The following is a 20,759-nucleotide window of genomic DNA, read 5'->3' on the forward strand; positions in this document are numbered from 1 at the left end:
GTCCCTGCGGGGACTGGGCTGACTATACAGCAACAGTGCGTGAAGCCTGGTAAGAGTCCCTGCGGGGACTGGGCTGACTACAGCAACAGTGCGTGAAGCCTGGTAAGAGTCCCTGCGGGGACTGGGCTGACTATACAGCAACAGTGCGTGAAGCCTGGTAAGAGTCCCTGCGGGGACTGGGCTGACTATACAGCAACAGTGCGTGAAGCCTGGTAAGAGTCCCTGCGGGGAATGGGCTGACTGCAGCAACAGTGCGTGAAGCCTGGTAAGAGTCCCTGCGGGGACTGGGCTGACTATACAGCAACAGTGCGTGAAGCCTGGTAAGAGTTCCTGCGGGGACTGGGCTGACTATACAGCAACAGTGCGTGAAGCCTGGTAAGAGTCCCTGCGGGGACTGGGCTGCAGGACCGCCCTTCCACTCACACAGGCAGAAAGCTGTGGGCAGGAGCCTCTGGCAAAAACTTATATTTTTATTACTACTATTCTTATTTTGGAATTACCTCTTTGTCTTAAAAGGTAAGGATAGCCCCTCAAATTCTGTATCTAAGGCCGGGTGCTGTGACTCACGCCCATAATCTCAGCAGGCTGAGGTGCGTGGATCACCTGAGGTCAGGAGTTTGAGACCAACCTTGGCAACATAGTGAAACCCCATCTCTACTGAAAATACAAAAATCAGCCGGGCATGGTGGCAGGCACCTGTAATCCCTTCTACTCGGGAGGCTGAGGTGGGAAAAATTGCTTGAACCCAGGAGGCAGAGGTTGCAGTGAGCTGAGACTGCACCACTGTACTCCAGCCTGGGCAACAGAGCAAGACTCCGTCTCAAAAAAAAAACCAGGCATGGTGGCTCACACCTGTAATCCCAGTGCTTTGGGAGGCCGAGGTGGGACCAGCCTGGCCAACATGGTGAAACACCGTCTCTACTAAAAATGCAAAAATTAACTGGGTGTGGTGGCAGATGCCTGTAATCCCAGCTACTCGGGAAGCTGAGGCGGAGAATCATGTGAACCCAGGAGGCAGAGGTTGCAGCAAGCTGAGATCGCACCATTGCACTCCAGCCTGGGCAACAGGGTGAGACTCTATCTTTAAAAAAAGAAAATTCTGTATTCACTCCTACCCCCAGATGACTTGTTAGGCAGCCACTTACAACAAAGCTTAGTTATGGGCTGGAAAAGTAGAAACTTCCAAAATCAATCTGAGGTAAGACATTTGCCACTGAGCAGCCTCTGCTTCTGTGTTGACAACCTGTACGTGGTGTAGGCTGTCTTAACACCAGGCACAGTAGTAGGAGGTCACAATTTCTGTGTCGCTTTTGTTGTCATTGAAATTCTGTTTTGAGCATTTGGGTTTTGAACGCTAAGTAGAGGGCTTCCTGGTGAGGTTCTATAAGGATTAGTCATTTTGGAAGCCATCGCCACTGGCCCTCCTGCACACCCCCTTTCTTCCTCCCTCCCTCCCTCCCCACTTCAGGGAGCCAGGATTCCAGCTCCAGAAGCCACAGTCTTCCCTTGGGGACTCCCATGTGACTGCCCATCAGTAGCCTGAGAAACACTATAGAAAACAAAGCACTGAAAAGTCTTCAGCACCTACTGTCTACAGGCTCTCAGACGCTATAGAAAATCCAAGGGCAAGACTTAAAAATGACAACTTAATAAGGCATCATAATTGTTACATCCCACTGTGAAAGCCTATAAGAAATCGAGGAAGTATGTGGCTGGGCCTTTGCATCAGAAACAATCTACCCTCTCACCTCTCTGCTCTTAGGCTCATGGTGAGTGGGCTTTTATTAAGCACCGTTCTCATTCCTGACAGTCCTGTGAAGGCTTTCCTGGAATGCCTGACTGTAGGGAGGAAACCGTACCCTGTGGCTTTGACGCATTTTCTCAATTGATATTCGGGTTTCACGGTGTGCTTAGAGAAGGGGCTAAAATCCTAAGGTGCTACTTGCGCAAGCACACACCATGAGCATAATCAGAAGACAGATGAAAAATGACAGAAATGGGGCGAGAATATAAATAGCCCGTCACTTCCTACAGAGGGAACGTGGTTTTCTTCTCTGCCCAAAATGTCACATTATCACTTTGACTTTGTCAAAACTGCCATATATAACAGACCAAAATCGCTGAGAAGTTTGGGTTAAACTTCCTTCTGTTTGCACAAGGTGCCAAAATTCTAATTTAATTAAAATACAGGTCATATGGGAAATCTTAAATTATCTGTTTTACAATGCTGTCCACAGAACATAGAAAACTCTAAACCATCTAATTAATAAACATCTATTTTGTACCTAGTAAGGGGTGGGCTCTGACAGTTGTAAGCGGACCCCCCATGGGGATTGCTCTGGTAGATTTCTCCTTCAGACAAGTTAGCAAGAATGGCTCTTCTTTTTATATATATATATTTTTTTATTTTTTAAAGACGGGGTTTCACCATGTTGGCCAGGATGGTATCGATCTCTTGGCCTCGTGATCCACTGACCTTGGCCTCCCAAAGTGCTGGGATTACAGGTATGAGCCACCGCGCCCGGCAAGAATGGCTCTTCTACTAGCTTCGCTATAGGACGCCCATCACTAGCTGAAATGTGCACTGCTGCATATGGTTTCAAAGCCAAAAACATGTTTTCTGATATGTTTAAGGAAATGAGATCAAATTTTTCTTTTTAGAAAAATGAAACTAATTATCTTACATTTTAAAAGACATTAACGATGGCACCTTTTAGAAAACATGCTAAACATATTAACACAGGGTGGGAAAAAGATAAGAAAAGCAAAGTAGAATGTGATCACCCAGAAAAACTGTGTCCATGAGTTCAATGGGACAAGTGGGGGCTTTACACAGAATTCCTGGGCGAACGGGACGGAGATGAGACAGAAGTTACCCTTGCTAACAGCCCCATGTCTAATCTCAGGAGAGATGTGGCCAACGAAACAGCCACTAGCAACTGCTTGGGAAATATCTAGAATATAATCCTGTGAAAAACAACATGTCTAACCAAAAATGAGCAAATCTATTCATTGCATATGCAGCAGCAGCTAATTATGAGAAAAATTAGGAGACAGTTCTGTTTGTTCACATGAATCCTTCTCAACCACAATGGAAAATGATACCCTTGTTTTAAAAAGTGAAAGCCTCCTTAGAATACTGACATTTGGGCTGGGAACAGTGGCTAATGCCTGTAATCCCAGCACCTTGGGAGGCTGAAGTGGACAGATCACCTGAGGTCAGGGGTTCGAGACCAGACTGACCAACATGGTGAAACCCCATCTCTACTAACAATACAAAAGATTAGCTGGGCGCAGTAGCAGGTGAGAGACTACTACTTGAGAGACTAAGGCAGGAGAATGGCTTGCACCCGGGAGGTAGAGGTTGCAGTGAGCTGAGATTGAGTCATTGTACTCAGCCTGGGTGGGACAGATTGAGATTCTGTCTCAAAAAAAAAAAAGTAACCATTGGCTCACGTTTTCCATCTTCTCAGTGGCCTGCAAAGTCCTCATGAGCCACACTGACTTGTTATCACCTGGGCAGCTACAGTCTGGCACTGGGCCTGATACCCAGGAGACAGGATGGATGTGTGGTTTAACTTAAGAAATCAGCTAGAGGCTTGCTGCCTGCCTGATGAACTGGGGGTTCTGTGGGAAGTGAGAAAGAAAGTTATCCTTCCCTTCTCCATGAACAAAATCCTGAGGCTGGTCCTTCTGTGGGGGCCCTCAAAGTCCAGTCGGTCGTGCTTTGCTGTGGTCATTTGAGTGGGGCTGGGGAGGCCCCACTAAAGCCATGCCTTTGTCTAGCAATCCCTTCCTGGTCCCCAAATCTGCAGCCTAGCAGATGCCTGCTGCTTTCCATCACTTTCCAACCCTAGTGGCATGTTCTGGACCAGTGGATGGTCACAGCACTGTTCTTTGCTGTTGGCCTAGCCTGTTCTTTCAAAAGCCACTCCCCTTCCGGAGGGGCCTGTAGTTAAGCATTGGTATCTAGATACAGAAACTGAGCACCAAGGCTGTAGGTCTCACTGAAAGAGCCAAGAGCAGCCTTCTTCCCCAGTTGGGAGAAGGGGCTTTGGACATCTCTCTAGAGCGACTCATATTCACCAACCCTGGTGTCAGGTGCCTGACATGCTTCTGTGATGACCAGAATTTGCTCTGAAAGCTCTCCGGGTCTGGAAGCCTGCAATTTCATTTTTCAGCACGCCTCAGTCTATTCAGTAGACCACCCTGAGCAAATGTCCCTCTGACACAGGGTAACAAGTGGGCTAATTTTGGAAAGGGGGAATCTGGGGTCTGGAGAAGATGAAGACTGAAGTATAGAGGTTAGCATAAAATTAAAGGTCAGTCAGAAACGAGAAAACTGCTCTGAAAACATAATGGATGAACATCACTCTCCAGGAAAGTTCAATTTGAGCAAGAATTGTAGGTTGCGCTGGCAGAATTGTAACTAGAAAATCCACAAACGCCCAGTGGGACTGCTAATGCATTGTCAGGCCTGCTTTTTATGATGTTGCAATGAATGACTCTAGATGACAGACAGGGCAGATTCAGTTAAAACATAAAGTACCCTGTGGACTATTCCGGAGGTTACAGTTTTGTTATTTTTTAAAAAATCCATAAACATAATAATGGGTCTGGAAGAGGAAGCATAACAAATTTTAGGACTTAGACATGATGCTAAATTTGGACATACAACGAAGGGGCACAGGAAAGCAATTCAAAGGCCCTTGAGTTATCATGGTGCACAGAGGAAATTAAGTAGGAAGCATTTTGGAAAGGCACCCACTGATATTGACCTGGATGGAAGCCCTTGAAGTCACAGTTCCTCCACGGCATGGGCTTTGAACGCCTGTGCTTGGGTCTTCCACAAAGATGACCTCAGAATGGAAAAAAAAAAAATGTTGGAATCCATCACCACTATAGTGCCAACCTGCCCAGCCACCAAACCATAATATTTTTAAGACTCTGATTGCTAGAAAGGGACACAGATTGCTCTTTTGTGCTTGCCAGCAGGTTTCTGAATCATATTTGGGCTGGGACTTCAGTAGGCTTTTGATTTTGCAAGGCCTAGTGAAGAAATTTTATACACGAAGGCCAGTCGGAGACCGCGCTCCACAGGCCCTGCCCCCGGGAATGGGGTTTGGGGTTGTTGCTTCCTTTTCATAAATTAGTAAATTCACAACTGGTGCTGATGTGAAGGATGGAGCCAGCTTAGAAACTGTCATGTCAAGCCTAGCAGTGTATTTTTTTAATGCATGTAACAAAATCAAGTGCTGGGAGAGCACTCGTGGAAGGGGGGGGGTCTCATCAATGTGGACCACTGACAAACCTACAGGTAGAGAATACGGGAGACCTGGCCCAGAGGCTCACACCTATAATCCCAGCACTTTGAGAGGCTGAGGCAGGAGGACTTTGAGCCCAGGAGTTAGAGACCAGCCTGGCTAACATAAGGAGACCCTGTCTCTACAAAAAAACTAAAAACAAAATTTAGCTAGATGTGGTGGTGAGTGCCTGTGGTCCTAGCTACTCAAGAGGATGAGGTGGGAGGAGAGCTTGAGCTTGGAAGGTCAAGGCTGCAGTGAGCTGAGATGGCGCCAGTGCACTCCAGCCTGGGCGACAGAGAGACACACTGTCTCAAAAACAAAAAACAAAAGAAAACGAAAGAAAGGACAAAAAGGAGAAAGAGGAGAGAGAAACAGGATGGAGAAAGGGATATGAATGAAGGAAGAAGGGCCTAAGGTCCATGTGGAAGGGAAGGAAAATAATGAGAACAGGTAGGTGGAGCTGGTGAGGGCTCCCGGGGTGGCCGCCAGCTGTGTGCACTAGTGTCCTGGATGAAGAGCATGAGAACCTCTCACTGTGAGTCAGGGCAGCTCTGAACCACATCCTTCCTGCAGCGGCACTTCTGAGGGACGGACAAAAGCTGGGTCACAAACCCCTCATCTCTGACTCACACCGGTTACTTAAATGAGCCCACTCCTTTTACTGATTATCACAGCAAGGATGCGCTGCCGCCTGCCTTCTAATTTAAAAGCAAGAAGCCACACTAGGTGGCCCTTACTCTGTGGCAGCCTCCCTATTGGGCCATACGCTGACACTCCTCTCATGCTGGGGTCCCACTGACAGAGGACCCTGTCCCTCCACATCAATGAGCATCCCGGGAGCATCCCAGGGCCTCCGGGAAGCCACCCCTAAGGGTGTCTTCACAGGCAGGGGCAGGAAGCACTAGAGAAATGGTTCCCCACCCAAGTGACCAGGCAAAGTCCTGGTGACTACACTCAGGGCAGACACTGTTCCCTCCTACAACATGCGGCCCCACCCACCTGATGGCTAGACAGCCAGACTGGCCTCGGCTTCTGATGCCTCGTGTGTATAGCAGGGACAGAAGCCTCCCTTTTGAGTTTTCTGGGAGGGATGAAATGAGATAATATATGCAAAGTGTTATTCATCACTTTCTTGTGGATTTTCTAACTTGAGGAAGGAAAGGTACAGAAGGAGAGAAGTAGGCTGAGAAGACACTGTTTGTGGCTGGGCCTGGGGAGGCCGATGAACCTGTGGCCGACACCCAAAGATGGCTGCCCGGGGTCATCAGAGCAGTCAAGGCTTGGGGTGGCTGCCAGGGGGTGGTTTCTGGCTTCTCACTGTACCAACAGGGAGCAGTGTTGCAATGTTTCCAAGAGAGTGTGAGCAGCTGCCCTGGGCATTGGAGGGTCGGCATGGGTTTAAAGGCCAACGACGTGCCTGTCCAGCGGAATGCTGTCTGCAGCGTCCTTAACCGCCCCTGCCTCTGACGCTTCATCTGTACTGCAGGGACCGACTAAGCCTTCCTTTTTGAGTATTCTGAGAGGAATGAGATAATATATTCAGAGTGTTTAGCACAGTGTCTAACACATAAGAAGCCCTGGCTTCATTTAGTATACACTCGATTGAAGTACACTCTCCATGGAGTAGGTTATCTTGAAGCTCTATTTGCTCGATGACCTGGAGCAGGGGTTGCAGGCAGCGCACAGGAAAGGGTGAAGAACTGAGCGTCTGTCTGAAGATGATTATTTCAGGTCAGTACTGTCTTTGTCTAAGTTGTAATCAACAGGACTTCACAATGCCAGGAAAGAGTGACACGGCTGACTGTCATCACAAGACGCTGCTCCTCCTGGAGATGGCTGGTGCCTGAGGAAGAAGCTACACCCATTTCCACCACAGGGATGCAGAGCAAACCAACGTTTCACTTATGAAAACAAGGCAGCAGGAGAAGCCCTAATCCATCATCTCTCTTGCGTATCTAATAGGAAAGGCAGATTATTTCAGCATTTTCTCTTTAGTAAGAGCATGTCAGATATTGCCTTCACCAGTGTGAACCAGAGCGCCGCCACAGACACAGAGAAGGACCAGCCTTGTTTCTCATTTGCCTTTTTCTCGTACCACTCTTGCTTTCATGTATTCATTCATTTATTCAATGAATTCAATGAATATTACGGAGTGTTCGTGGTGCCTCTGACCCATGGTTCTTCACAAGATGAGGGCTGTGAGAGGCAGGGAAGGCGGTCACTAGGGGTGGGTTCCCGAGAGCTAGAAGGGCCCTGCTGCTGGGTGTCTGGTGATGACACCCTAGGGAGGCCGCCTAAAGGCCCCCAGGCCCACAGCCGGTGCACAGCAGCTGCCAGCAACACCCAGTCCACACCCTGTCCTTTGCCGAGAATGCAGAGGCACAGCCATCCTCGAGGCACAGCAACTGCACCTGAAAACCCACTCGGGTCTCTTTTGAACCCACGGGTCACATTCCTGCCCTCATTTCCTAGCTCTTGGACTCATCCAGTTCTCTAGCTGAAGGCATAATTCCACATGAATGGCTCTCCTCTTGGGGATGGTGTTACCACCAAGATGCATGAGGCCCTCAGTGGTGCCACCGCTGAATTGTCCCTATCACTCCAGAAGCCTGTGCCTCCTCGTCACTGCACTTCCAGAAGCTCAGCATAAAGGACACAACCTGCTTTCTAGCGGGGAAACTGGTGCTGGTAAAAGTCACATGGGGCCAGTGTCCAGGCCCTTCTGGAAGGTTCCACACTTACGAATGAGACCAAAGAGAAGGCCATACAGAAGATGCTGGGGAAAGAGGTGGCCCGGATCTTCCTGGTGTTCATAAGCAAGCCAGCTCAAGAAAGACAGACTAGGCCCCCTGGTGAGGTCAAAATATCAACAGTTAATGCTTAGGATGGGAAACCAGTGGTGAGAAGGCAAATCGTGTTTGGATGTATACATTTGTAAAACAAAGAGGAACATAAAATTGAAGCATTCTCTGTTTTTAGAAAACCCTTATAAGCAGGATATGATTTAAGAGAAGCTTTAAAAGCCCCTGAAAATGAACTGTTTACCATATCCAGTAGCACTATCTAGAATGGATGTTTACTGATCAAATAGAAACCTCCCAAGTTGAGGGCCCCAGACCCGCCACATCAGAGACTCTCCCTAGGTCGCTAAGTCTCTCATTACTTAAGACTGCTGCCGATGACAGGAGATAATTACAAGTTATTCTCATGGATAACAAACACAAGTCTCACCACAATTCCTGGGGCTATGCAGAGGAGAGCCAATTACGGTGTAACTTTCAGCTTTAAACTTCTGCTATGTGAAGTGTATTTTACAGCTTCCTCTGATTATAATATTTCAAAGGAAACACATTAAGGAAACCCTGAGTGCCCGATAACAGCCTTTTACATATTTTAATGGTCGTTAAGTATTATTTAGTTTTGGCTACTTGTATTTTAAGCATGTAGTTTCCTCCATGTGTAGATAACACAGTTTTTCCTCTTCGCCCACTTTGTGTGTGTGTGTGTGTGTGTGTGTGTGTGTGTGTGTGTGTGTGTGTGTCAGCAGGCAAGTTTTGGACATGGCCTGTGGGTCTTTTCCTGGACCACATAAGTGACTTTCACGCAAAGCCTACAGCCAGTTTCATCACTACAATCTGTTAACTGAGACCATTTAGGAGTGGGCTAACATCTAGATGAGCTTTCTGTGAGGTCGATGACTTAAAAGGGGGAAAACGCCAAATCTTTGGTGTTACTTGTCAAATGGTCTGTGAAGAAAACATGTTTTGGGGTACACAGGCAGTCCCTGTGGCCTGGAAACTGTCCTCACCCCCAGCCCCTGCAGCGGGGAAAGATCAGGCATTCCCTCCTCCCCATCCGACCTCCCTCTCCTTGTCCAGCCCTCCCCTCTGATCGGAGGAGGCAGACACCCTAACCCAGGCTCAAGCATCCACCGGCTGTCCAAAACTCTATGTTTTCAAAAGGTTCAATGAAGAGATGCAGGCAGTTGTCAGCAGTGGGCTCTGAAGCTGAGCCGGCAAGGGGAGCAAGGGTGGAGTCTAAGTCTCTGCCAGTCAGAGGTAGAGGGAGTGGAAGCTGTCAGGGAAGGGAAGAGGAGCATGAATAGGTACGCAGAGACGCAGAGATGGGTGGCAATGGGAGACAGAGACGAATGAGTCTGCAGGGGAATCACCCACAATCCAGGGATATGTGCTCTTATTCCCATGTCTAAGGAGGCCAGCCAGTCTTTCCATTTCCTATGAATGGTCCATGAATCTCTCCATGAATCCTTACAACAGCCCCTCCCTTTCCATTCAGGTAGGTTCCACTTCCTGCCTCACAAAGGAACTACAAAGGAGGGAAACTTTACTGCAAGGAAGTCTTCAGCCCACTAGAAGTTTTGCTGAGTCTTCTCTGGCTGTTACTTTTTCCTCCCTTATTCACTGGTCACCCCATGAAAGAGTTTGCATCGAAGGGTAGATTCCATCAGGATGGCTCCCTCAGCTGCCCACTAGGAAGCCAATATCCCTTCTTTCCCAAGAGAACCTTCCCAAACTAGCCTCTCACAAGTCATGGGTAGAGCCTCTTCCACGTCCCGTCTCATTTCAGCCCAATGTTCTAAAACACTCAGCACTCACACAACTGCCTTGGCATCTAAGTGCTAGGTTTGATCCAATGGATTTATGTGAGTGTTTACTAAATGCAAAAATCTTTAACAGTAATTAGCCAAGTCAGAGATGAATCGGATATGGTACCAGCCAGCAGGAAGCCGATAATCCCGGAGGCCAGGAGAAAATGCTGGAGGAATTCATAGGACAGCATGATTTCAATAGAAGAAACTCCAAAAAAGGTGAACTGCTAGGGTGCGTTTTCTAGTGGGAGATGGGTGGAAGGGCTTGTGGGTATTTCCAGGCAGGCTTAGAGGGTGAGTGTACACAGCGGCCCTGTGGGGCAGGTACACTGGGAATGCGAGAAGGCATAGAATAGGCAGGCTGGGCTCAGACGAGAAGGTTTGCAGGGCCCACTAAAGAGCTGGGGCTGGGCTGGGTGGATTACATGCCTGTAATCCCAGCACTTCGGGAGGCTGAGGCAGGAGGATCATTGAGGCCAGGAGTTTGAGACTGGCCTGGTCAATATAGTGAGACCCTGTCTCTATAAAAAAATAGAAAAAATTAGCCAGGTACAGTAACACACACCTATAGTCCCAGCTACTCAGGGGCTGAAGTAGGAGGATTGCTTGAGCACAGGAATTCAAGGCTGCAGAAAGGAGTGATCACTGCTGTTCTCCAGCCTGGGTGACAGAGTGATACTCTGTCTAAAAACAAAACAAAAAAAAAGCTGGGTTTGACACCACCAGCAACCAAGGGGCAAGGAGGACCCCAGAGCCAGGAGTCCCACAGTCAGTCTTCACAGTCCATCTGCTGTGCTTTAAACGCTGATAAAGTTACCAGCCATGGGAACGATGGCCCAACACATTAACGTGTAGCTTTCAAAAACAATTACTGTCTGCTCATCAATTTACATACTCTATGTATGAAAGAGAACGAACTCTTGGTCCTTCCCCACTACAAAAAATCTCCACTGCGCCTCAGAGATTCTTAGCACATTCACAGGCTCCTTTGCCTTTCTTCACAACAGAACTGTCGTTCTCCTCCTGTCCCAGATGCTCAATAGGACTTGATGGGCTAATAGTGAGAGCTCAAAGCACAGCCCCCTCAGCACATTAGAAAACAAGTATCCTGCATGCTTGAAAATCTCATCAAAGCTTCATACTTATATTCTTTTTTAAGTTTTACTAAATGTCCCTAGAGTAAGAAAGGGAAAAAGAAAAATAAATGTTTTACTAGATAGAGCTGGTTCTTAAATCAGAAACTCTGTTCTAAACTGATAGTAATCATTAGAGAGGAAAAAACAATCCTGACCATTCTCACCAGACAATGCTACTCCAGCTAAGCCCCAGATGACGGATAATCCCGCCTTCCACATATGCTTTCTTTACGACATCCACAGAAGAGCGGCGTTATGTGCATTATCTTGTGTAGACAGGTCAGGATGCAGTCTTTATAAGCCTCTCCAGACAGGAAAGGGATACAGCTGGTCTCTCAGAGCTGTTACATGTCCGTGCCCGCTGGGGGAGGGTGCAGGGCAAGGAACTGAGAAAAGGCCAACCAGTGAGGGTAACCCCAGGAGCTTACAGACTCAAGTGCTCCTTTCAAATGAAAACAGGCCTCACCTGGGGAGAGCAGAATCAGGCCCAGTGTTGCTGTGGGGGTGGGGGGAGTTGTGGCCCAAGCTGAGCTCCCTCCACTGCTGCACTGAGTGGCCATGGATGGCCACCGACGTCCTCTGGGCTTTGTGTTTGCTATGGTTTAAACGTTTATTCACTCCAAAACTCATGTTGAAATTTAATCACCATTGTAACAGGATTAAGAGGTGATGAGTTTGATGAGGGCTCCACCCTCCTCAGTGGGATTGGTGCCCTCTTAAAAGGGTGAGTTCAGCCCTCTCTTACCTGATCTCACTCTCACTCTCTCACCTTCTACCATGGGATGACACAGCCAGAAGGTCCTCATGAGATACCAGCACCTTGACCTTGGACTTCCCAGCCTCCAGAACTGTGAACTGATAAATTTCCATTCATCATAAATTACCCAGCCTGTGACAGCAGCACACACTGGACGAACGCAATGCTCTTCGGTTATAAGATAATAACATTGCCAACATGCCTGGGTCTCCACTATCCTGCCAGAATAAAATAAACACATTTTCATTCAACCCCATGTGGCCTTCTAAATGACCTTGACCTCCATCTTTCCTAGGACATCAGTGGGGTGCTGAGGACTGGCCCAAAGTGTGGGGACACACCCTAGGGCAGCCTCAACCAAGAAACTGCAGAAGAGGAACCCTCGTGTCCCTTCCCAATCACACTGATGGCTTCAAGTTGGACAGGGCTATCCTGGGCCCCAGGTGCCCCCTAGACCGAGAGATCCCACATAGTGAGATGGAGGAGGCAGCAAGACCACAGCTGTGCTTTTGAGTAACCAAAGACTGGGATCTGACAGCACCATTTATTCATCAGATTCAGAATTCACATTAGCCATAGTAGTACTGGCTTCTCTTATTTTTTCTTTTTTTAAATTTAAGCTGTTAACTATTGATGCCTGTTTACTTCCTCCAAAAGCACTTTGTTTCTGATGGGGAGAAACGATTCTTCATGCCTACCTTTCTGTTTCCCTCCAATTTTCAGTTCTCTATTGGGTACCTAAGGAAAAAAAAACTCTTTCATTTCCACGCAGGGAATTTTGTAACCAGTCTCTGAGGCTTGGGGCACTGGCATGAATGCTTGCAAACATGCATACATTTGCTGTTTCTATCCTAGGCGCCAACCTTCAATCCAAAAGCTGCTCAATACCACCTAAGTGAACCAGCGGATGCTGGCAACGTGGACAACAGGCCGAGAACTCTGTCATCTGTATGAAAGCATCCCCAAGCTACAGAAAGCCGCTTATCTTGGCCCTTCACTCAGGATGGGAAAGAAAGGCAGCTTGCAGATCTGATTACGCCCTGGTCCTCAGGAACCTGTCACCACACCAGGGGCTAGTTGTGGATGAGGTTGGCAGCCTCACTGCCCACACCGAATTCTAAAGGGGATTCTCATGCCTCCCACCGTGGGACTCAACTCTGATCCGGCCCCTCGTGTTTGAAGGGAGCCCCACATAACCTACACAGTCCGTCTGCAGGGATTCACAGCCCTGTCTTTACTTCATTAGAAACTGACCGTTCTGCTTTCCAACAGTTGCTACAATGGGGGAAAGACTAAATGGGATTCATGAGCGTGCATTAAATGACCACGTATGCCCAGTACTGTAAGACTCTGTACAAGATACAAAAGAAACAGGAGACAAGGTACCACCTCAGTACCTTGAAATGCAAGTTGGAAGGTACAGATATACTCAGCACGAAAGCAGAAACAAGAGAAGGCATGGAAAAAAACCACCAAAAATCAAAAAAACACAAGCGCCAGTTTGTGTGGCAGTCACTAAGACTATCTGAACCCTCAGCCAACTCCTCCATAAGCCCCTCTTCCAGCTCCATGCTGGGCACGTCTTTCAGGGAATATGGTGGCCAAGAAAGTGAAGCCCATGAAAGTACCTGACACAGGTGTGAGTTCTGAAGCACAGGTGAAAGGGAAACAGCTTCCAGCCCCTTCTTCACTGCGGCTTTCCGCCTGAGCCTGGCTCCATCAGCGCTGACTCGTCTTGCCCCTCACTGCAGAGGCAATCTGACTTGGCAACCTAAACCTGCTTTCACTACACTGGGCAAAAACAAGGGCTTCACCTTCGCTTTTGTCCAATAATGTGTTAAGTGCTCTGACACTGAAAACAAAATCCTTTCCATTTTTGCCTGAAAACTGTCAACCAACAAGGAAGGTCCTTTCTCTGCAAAGGTGACCTGTAACCATGGAAGGCACGTTCCTTCCCATCAGACTTGCCCATTTTGTGTGTGCGTTTGTTTCTCTGCAGAAAGGCCCCTGATTCCATCTGTGTCCTTCGTCCATATCTAGCTGCTGACATGCAGTTACATAACGTGCTCTGTAGCCTCAGAGCTCTTCTTCCCCAGTCTGTGCCTGGCCCCAGTGCAACACTAAAGGCAAATGCAGCATTAGGAAGAAGTGACAAAGGTTTCCCCCAGGTGGAAACTGCATGGGAGAAGGTCTCAGGGCTTCTCTCCAGCCTGGCTCTGTGGCAAGCCTCCGAAATTCTCTTTTTTTTACCATCCTGTTCCCCTAGCCAACCCGCCCCCTCTTTTTGTTGTAAGGAAACACCCACAGACGCAGCTGGATTCAGATGGGATGCCCACATTAGGGCCAGTGTGTGTGCAAGGAAAAGACAGGTCAGAAGCCAAAGGAATTATGTGAATACACGAGAAGAAAAGTTTTGTTTTACAAACGGAGGGGAAAACAGACCCCTTTTCAACTCCCCATAACCTATAAAATACTGACTTGTGTTCAGAAGAAACCCGAATATACAATGAATGGGTGCATGCCTATGAACTCGCTTTTATAAAGTTCTGAAATGACTCCTATCTGAGGTAAGATGAAGAGATTACAAGGGAACCAGAAGCAGAGTCCTAACACAGCGTATTTAGCACGATCGAATGTGTTTACTCACGGCTGCTTATTGAAGGCCCCTTATGGCCAAACCCTGTGCTAAGTGCTGCTGGAGCACCCTGAATATCGCAGTGGAAACAAGTGATCTTGGGCTGGGTGTGGTGGCTCATGCCTCTAATCCCAGTACTGTGGGATGCTGAGAGGGGAGGATTGCATCAGGCCAGGAGTTGGAGGACTGCCTGGGCAACATAGTGAGACTCTGTCTCTACAAAAAATAAAAATTAGCCAGGTGTGGTGGTACGCACTTGACCCAGCTATTTGAGAGGCTGAGGCGAGAGAATCACTTGAGCCCAGGAGGTCAGGGCTGCAGTGAGTCATGAGTGCGCCACTATAGTCCAGTCTGGGCAACAGAGCAAGACCTTGTCTCTAAACAACAACAAAAAAGTGTTCTTGTGTCTAACACCATTTCTCCCTCCTTGGCCCCAGACAAATACAGAGCTGAAAGAGTTTACCTACACGTCACCCGCTGCCAAACTCCGGAGTCAAAAGAAAACAGTGGGTTGACAGTGACTCTTACCCCGCGTCGGAGGTTCTGGAAGCAGAGGCGCTTTGGGGCTCCCCGTGGCCTCTTGGTGTGCTGCGGCGGTTTTCGGAGTCACTCACGTGTCCTTTCCCCGCGGGTGTCCTACGATGTGCAAGGGCCGCAGAGGCATCCTCATGCCCGTTCTGCAGGCCCTGGCCCGCTCGTGTCCCAGTCCTCGCTGCCTGGCGCCCCTTGGGGTTATCCTCGCGCGGTGCCGGGAGGTCTCTCGATGGTTTGTATCCATGAGAGATCAGGAGGTCTTCTACACTGTACATGATGCCCGGCTTCAGCAAAGCTCAACTGCTGGAACCATGGTGGTGGCAGGACCCAGCACTGCGGGACAATAGAGAGCTCTGTTTGTGACCAGTTCTCCCTGGAGCTCAGTCTGACACCCCCTCCTCCCGTTACCCCCATCAAACCAGACCACAGCGATGGACACAGCACAGAACCCACATAGAAAGAGGGGACATGGGCATGGCTCTGCCTGAAATTACTCTCCATTCTGTTCACGTAGAAAGTGGAAGCGGCTCTGGCTCTAGAGAACCTCAGCCTTCGGTGACTGCCTCTGGTAGAAGAGCATGTGGCATCACTTGAGCAGTGACGTGATTAACACTGTCCACCTTCCCCTCACCCCACTCACCTACAGACAGCAGGCGGAAGGGTGGGGACAAAAAAATACAGACCTGGGAGCTTCTATGGCTGCTTCACGTTTCTAAAAAGAGAAACTACCAATATCCAGCTTAATCTTAGGACATGCCCCTGCTTTCATCTTGTAGACATACCCTCTGCTCTATGAGAGAGTGAGATCTTTAATCAACAGTCACAATACACTTCAGCGGAAGTGATCAAAACAGCAACCACCAGGGCAGCCACCCCAGGGCAGTTAACTAGCCGCCAAAAATAGATTTTAACGAACACTCTGATCAATCACATACGCCCTACTCACTGCACAATCCCAAAGTTCTCTTTTCCTCATGAACATTTTTTTTTTTCCAGATAGACTTTTGCTCTTGTCTCCCAGACTGGAGTGCTGTGGTGTGATCTCGGCTCCCTGCAACCTCTGCCTCTGGGTTCAAGCAATTCTCCTGCCTCAGCCTCCTAAGTGGCTGGGATTACAGGTGTGCGCCACCATGCCCGGCTAATTTTTTGTATTTTTAGTAGAGAGGGGGTTTCACCATGTTGGCCAGGCTGGTCTTGAACTCCTGACCTCAGGTGATCCACCCACCTCAGCCTTCCAAAGTGCTGGGATTACAGGCATTAGCCACCATACCCAACCTCCTTAGGAAACTTATGAACCAAATTTCTTCCCAGTGGATCTTGGGGAAAAGTTTTTGCATCTCTCAGCCAAGGATGTCCACACCCAAATCCTGCTATAGTACCTGAATCAACAGCAGCAACTTCCTCCAATGTAAGTTGCACAAAGACAAGAGTACCTACAAAGAAGAATGAAAATGGGCAGAAACCTGCGTAAGTGCAGAAGAGGTAGAGCCGCCCTGTTTATTCCTACATGAGAACATCCTTCTTCCTAAGTCTTCCCTTTGATGATAAGGCGTAAGACAGACTGGTCAGACGGATCCGCCCATTGCTGCTTTCACAGGGGCTAGCGGTAATGCTGGCCTGGGTGAGGCACACAAAAGCCACAAAAGCCAGCCCCATCAGAAAGCTCAGCCAGCTTCAGCCCTACTTCGCTGGTAGACGGAAACAGAGCCGCTGCAGCCACGGTGAACAATGGCCAGGAAACGCCTGCTGGCCCATGTGCAGGTGAAGGAAGACGCCTGTGGCATGTGCTTCCTGTCACTGGGAGCTCAGTCTGTCGCACGGTTCTGCTCTGCCTGTCCTCACTCTTCATCACCTGCTAGATTACAGTAGCAGGGAAAGTCTTGCCTATCAGCATGGAGAGTATCAAACTTTGGAAGTTGATAATTTTCCATCATGTCCCTACATTTTATGGAAGCTGACAAGCTCTGGCAGCCACTGTACTAATAGAAAAATCTCCATAGCAACTCTGCCACTCCTGACACTTCTACAGCATGTCTTTCGGGAAATTGTACAACTTGGGTCACTCGCTTCAACAGACAAGGAAGGACCAGAGAAGCAAGCATTTGTTCTGATTCAACAGAGCAAGTTCCACCATGCGAGGGCTGACAGGGCATGAGATCCCATCACAAGCACAGCGCCTCAGGTACACAGTCAGGCTTTAGGGCAGGGTCTGCTTTGTTCTATGCTTTATCCCCAGCAACTCACACACAATATGCACTCAATAAATGCTTGCTGAGAAAATATACAAATGAGAGAAAGAGATGTCTGAGCTAGGTTTTTAATAGTTAAAGAGCACGTGTATGTGTATGAGAAGGGGAACTGGCATTTAAAATAGATTATGAGTAGAACTATCCCAAGGGTAAAGAAATGAGGCCAGGCACAGAGGCTCATGCCTGTAATCCCAGGACTTTAGGAGGCCGAGGTGGGTGGATCGCTTGAGGTCAGGAGTTTGAGACAAGCCTGGCCAACATGGTGCGATCCTGTCTCTACCAAAAATATATAAATTAGCCAGGCACGACAGCAAAATCCCAGTTACTCAGGAGCCTGAAGGAGGAGAATTGCTTGAGCCCAGGAGGCAGAGGTGGCCATGAGCCAAGATTGTGCCACTGCACTCCAGCCTGAGTGACACAGCATGACCCCATCTCAAAAGAAAAAGAAAGAAAAGAAAGAGAGGAAGGAAGGAAGGAAGGAAGGAAGGAAGGAAGGAAGGAAGGAAGGAAGGAAGGAAGGAAGGAAGGAAGGAAGGAAGGAAGGAAGGAAGGGAAAGGAAAGGAAGGACTTAGTAACAGAATCCTGGCAACCTGGAACAAAGTCCCCAGGCCCACTGGTTCAATTTCACACACAGGGTCAGCATCTGAGTTAAAGTTAGCAGTAGGTCTTCCGACACTCAGTTTCTCTCTCTTACTATGTCAGGTTCTTTAAAATCAAAGCAAATTGCACTATACTCCAACTGGCCATCGAATACACTGAGAACAGGCATGTGTAGCACACAGCTGGTCATGCTGCAGTCCGTTTGTCAGAACGGCAGAGAAGACATTACACTCACAACACACAGATGTGGGCCATTTTCTTACTGGGGCTGGACAGGCTGGTCCAATATGGCTATGTGTTTGCACGGTAATTATATTTAGCAAGAATATCTTTCAATTGTGGTTAACTGATTCTTCCCTCTCACCCAGTCCAATAATCTCTTCCTCTACAAACTCCAAGGAGAAACCTGAACTATAAACCCAGAATTGTAACACACATGAACTAATAACATCAGCTATTCATGACCATCTGTAATGTGCTAGATTCTGTACTGACACACTGTCATCCATTCTATGCTCCCAGTGAACTCCTTGACGTAGACAAGAATGTCTCCATTTTCACAAGAAAACTGAGGCTGAGAGTCCAAGGTTACACAGCTTGTATTAGATCCAAGGTTTAAACTAGCTCTGTCTAGCTTCAAAGTTCAGGCTACTAATTTAGGCTCACCCATCTATATTTTCTTCCTTAACATCCAAAAAGTTTCCTAGGCTGGGAGCGGTGGCTCACGCATGTAATCCCAGCACTTTGGGAGGCCGAGGCGGGTGGATCACCTGAGGTTGGGCGTTCGAGGCCAGCCTGACCAACATGGAGAAACCCTGTCTCTACTAAAAATACAAAATTACCTGGGTGTGGTGGCACATGCCTGTAATCCCAGCTACTTAGGAGGCTGAGGCAGATTTGCTTGAACCTGGGAGGAGGAGGTTTTGGTGAGCTGAGATCACACCACTGCACTCACTCCAGCCTGGGCAACAAGAGCAAAGCTCTGTCTCAAAAAAAAAAAAAAAAAGGAAATTTCCTAATTTACCAAATAATCCATAAACATAAATAAGGAAAGATAGAAGGCATGGTAGCATTAAAATTAAAAACCATGTATTTAAAAGAAAAAAAAAAAACTCCTTTATTCTCTAGGAGCAGGATGGCTCTTCTAGATGGCTCTTCTCACACACCACACACAGGCACACACACGCACACGCAAGCACACACACACACGCACATAAGCGTTGATGCCTCACCTGACTATAATGTCTTGATGGCAACGACAGTGTTAATGTCTCAATGCTCGGTAATATGATTCATTCTTGAATACACCGTGGGCAACTGCTTTGTGACCTTCACCGTCCTCTTTGATCATTTCGGGTTTTGAGCTTTTCATAAATAACATGGGGCTATTATCATAAAACATGTTGTATGAAACTGAAATGCACACAAACAACATCTATAATAAGTGGGAGATAAACAACTTAAAAGAATAAATTCTTAAAGAAAACAAAATGTCCTATACAGAAATAGCCATTCTTATCTGCAGCATTAATAGAATTTGGACTTAATTTGAGTAGACAACAGCAAAGAACAAATGGGTTTGGGCAAGGGAAATCTGGCAGGAAAGCAGAAGACTAAAGTGGATGGAGGGAGAACAGATGGGGAACCTGTAGTTACAAGTCCTTTCTATTGTAACACGCAAGGGGGGCTGGAAGAGGGGATAAGAAAAAAAGGAATAATAAGAGTAATTTTCAGGGGAAAAAATGCAAAGGATTTTGGCCTCAGTGATGAGGACAATGATCATTCCATTAATAGAAATATAGAAACTGGAAATAATTGTTGGTTTGAAAAGATGACAGCTACTTTGATTTTGATTTCACCAACCTAGTCTCACAAAACTCTCTTTCCCCAAATTATCACCATCAAATGGATTTTCATCAGAGAGTGATTATTTGTCCTTCCAAAGAACCTGAATAAGACCACTTGCAGCGATCTTATTGGGTGATACCTTTTTTTGGTTTTTTTTGAGATGGAGTTTTGCTCTTGTTCCCCAGGCTGGAGTGAAGTGGCATGATCTCGGCTCACTGCACCCTCCATCTCCTGGGTTCAAGCGATTATCCTGCCTCAGCCTCCCAAGTAGCTGGGATTACAGGCGCCCACCATCACACTCAGCTAATTTTGTACTTTTAGTAGAGACGGGGTTTCTCCATGTTGGTCAGGCTGGTCTCGAACTCCCGGCCTCGGGTGATCTGCCTGCCTTAGCCTCCCAAAGTGCTGGGATTACAGGTGTGAGCCACCGTGTCGGGCAGGTGGCACCTTTTCTAAGTTCTTTAAATATGAGCTCTATCATGTCTATTCAAATGGAAGGGATTATAACATTAGGTAGTTGCTGCTAACGATCCACTTGCATTGGGCATGGGGCTGGGTTACCTCCCCCTTCGCTGTTGGGATGAGTGTCTTTTCCTCCATGGTGCATGGTGTTTGTGAACTGAATCAAGCCTCAGCCACTGCACAGGAGGAAAGGAGAGAACTCTTTGGGTCTTAGTCTTCTCCTGAAAGAGTAAAATAGAAGGCCGAACTAGAGGTTCTGTAGGGTTCTTCTAGCTCTAGGAAGCTGCCCCCTCTTTCTAGCCTATTCTCGCCTGCAAACAGCAGCAAGCATCAAAGTCAGCTGCCCCAGGAAAAAGAGTACAGCTTGTGGCCATGACACAGAATAGGGCTAAATAGGTCATCTGGAGACAGAACCTCTGACCTTGGCCTTATTAGCATCCATGCAGAGGCCACCCAAGAGAGCAGAGATAAATGGCCACCCAAAGAGGAAAGTAGTGGGCTGGGGGGATGCAGGCCGGGAGCGAAACACCCAGCAATTCTCCATCCCAGAGTGCGGGCGCGGCACGCTTATGCCAACGGAAATTCATCAGGGCACTTGTGTTACACGGGATGTGCCAGGCAC

At 47.9% G+C, this 20,759-nt stretch overlaps 1 protein-coding gene across 18 annotated transcripts in view; it reads right to left on the bottom strand.

The window, feature by feature from the left end:
- Positions 1 to 20,759, bottom strand: part of JCAD (junctional cadherin 5 associated) — a 106,242-nt gene that overhangs the window by 23,371 nt on the left and 62,112 nt on the right. For 5 of the 18 annotated variants that reach the window (XM_009000118.5, XM_035307060.3, XM_078329739.1 and 2 more), the window contains one exon: positions 14,972 to 15,310. The exons of 1 other annotated variant lie outside the window; for it this stretch is intronic. In XM_009000118.5, coding sequence (XP_008998366.2) covers positions 14,972 to 15,252 — 281 coding nt within the window. In that variant the 5' untranslated portion in view covers positions 15,253 to 15,310. Of the gene's footprint in view, positions 1 to 4,778; positions 4,860 to 11,796; positions 12,027 to 12,506; positions 12,547 to 14,910; positions 15,311 to 19,059; positions 19,241 to 20,759 lie in introns of those variants that run through there. 12 more of the 18 variants (XM_035307059.3, XM_017974157.5, XM_078329747.1 and 9 more) reach the window with 11 other exon arrangements.

Source organism: Callithrix jacchus, chromosome 7 (assembly GCF_049354715.1).
Source record: "Callithrix jacchus isolate 240 chromosome 7, calJac240_pri, whole genome shotgun sequence".
Taxonomy (NCBI): domain Eukaryota; kingdom Metazoa; phylum Chordata; class Mammalia; order Primates; family Cebidae; genus Callithrix; species Callithrix jacchus.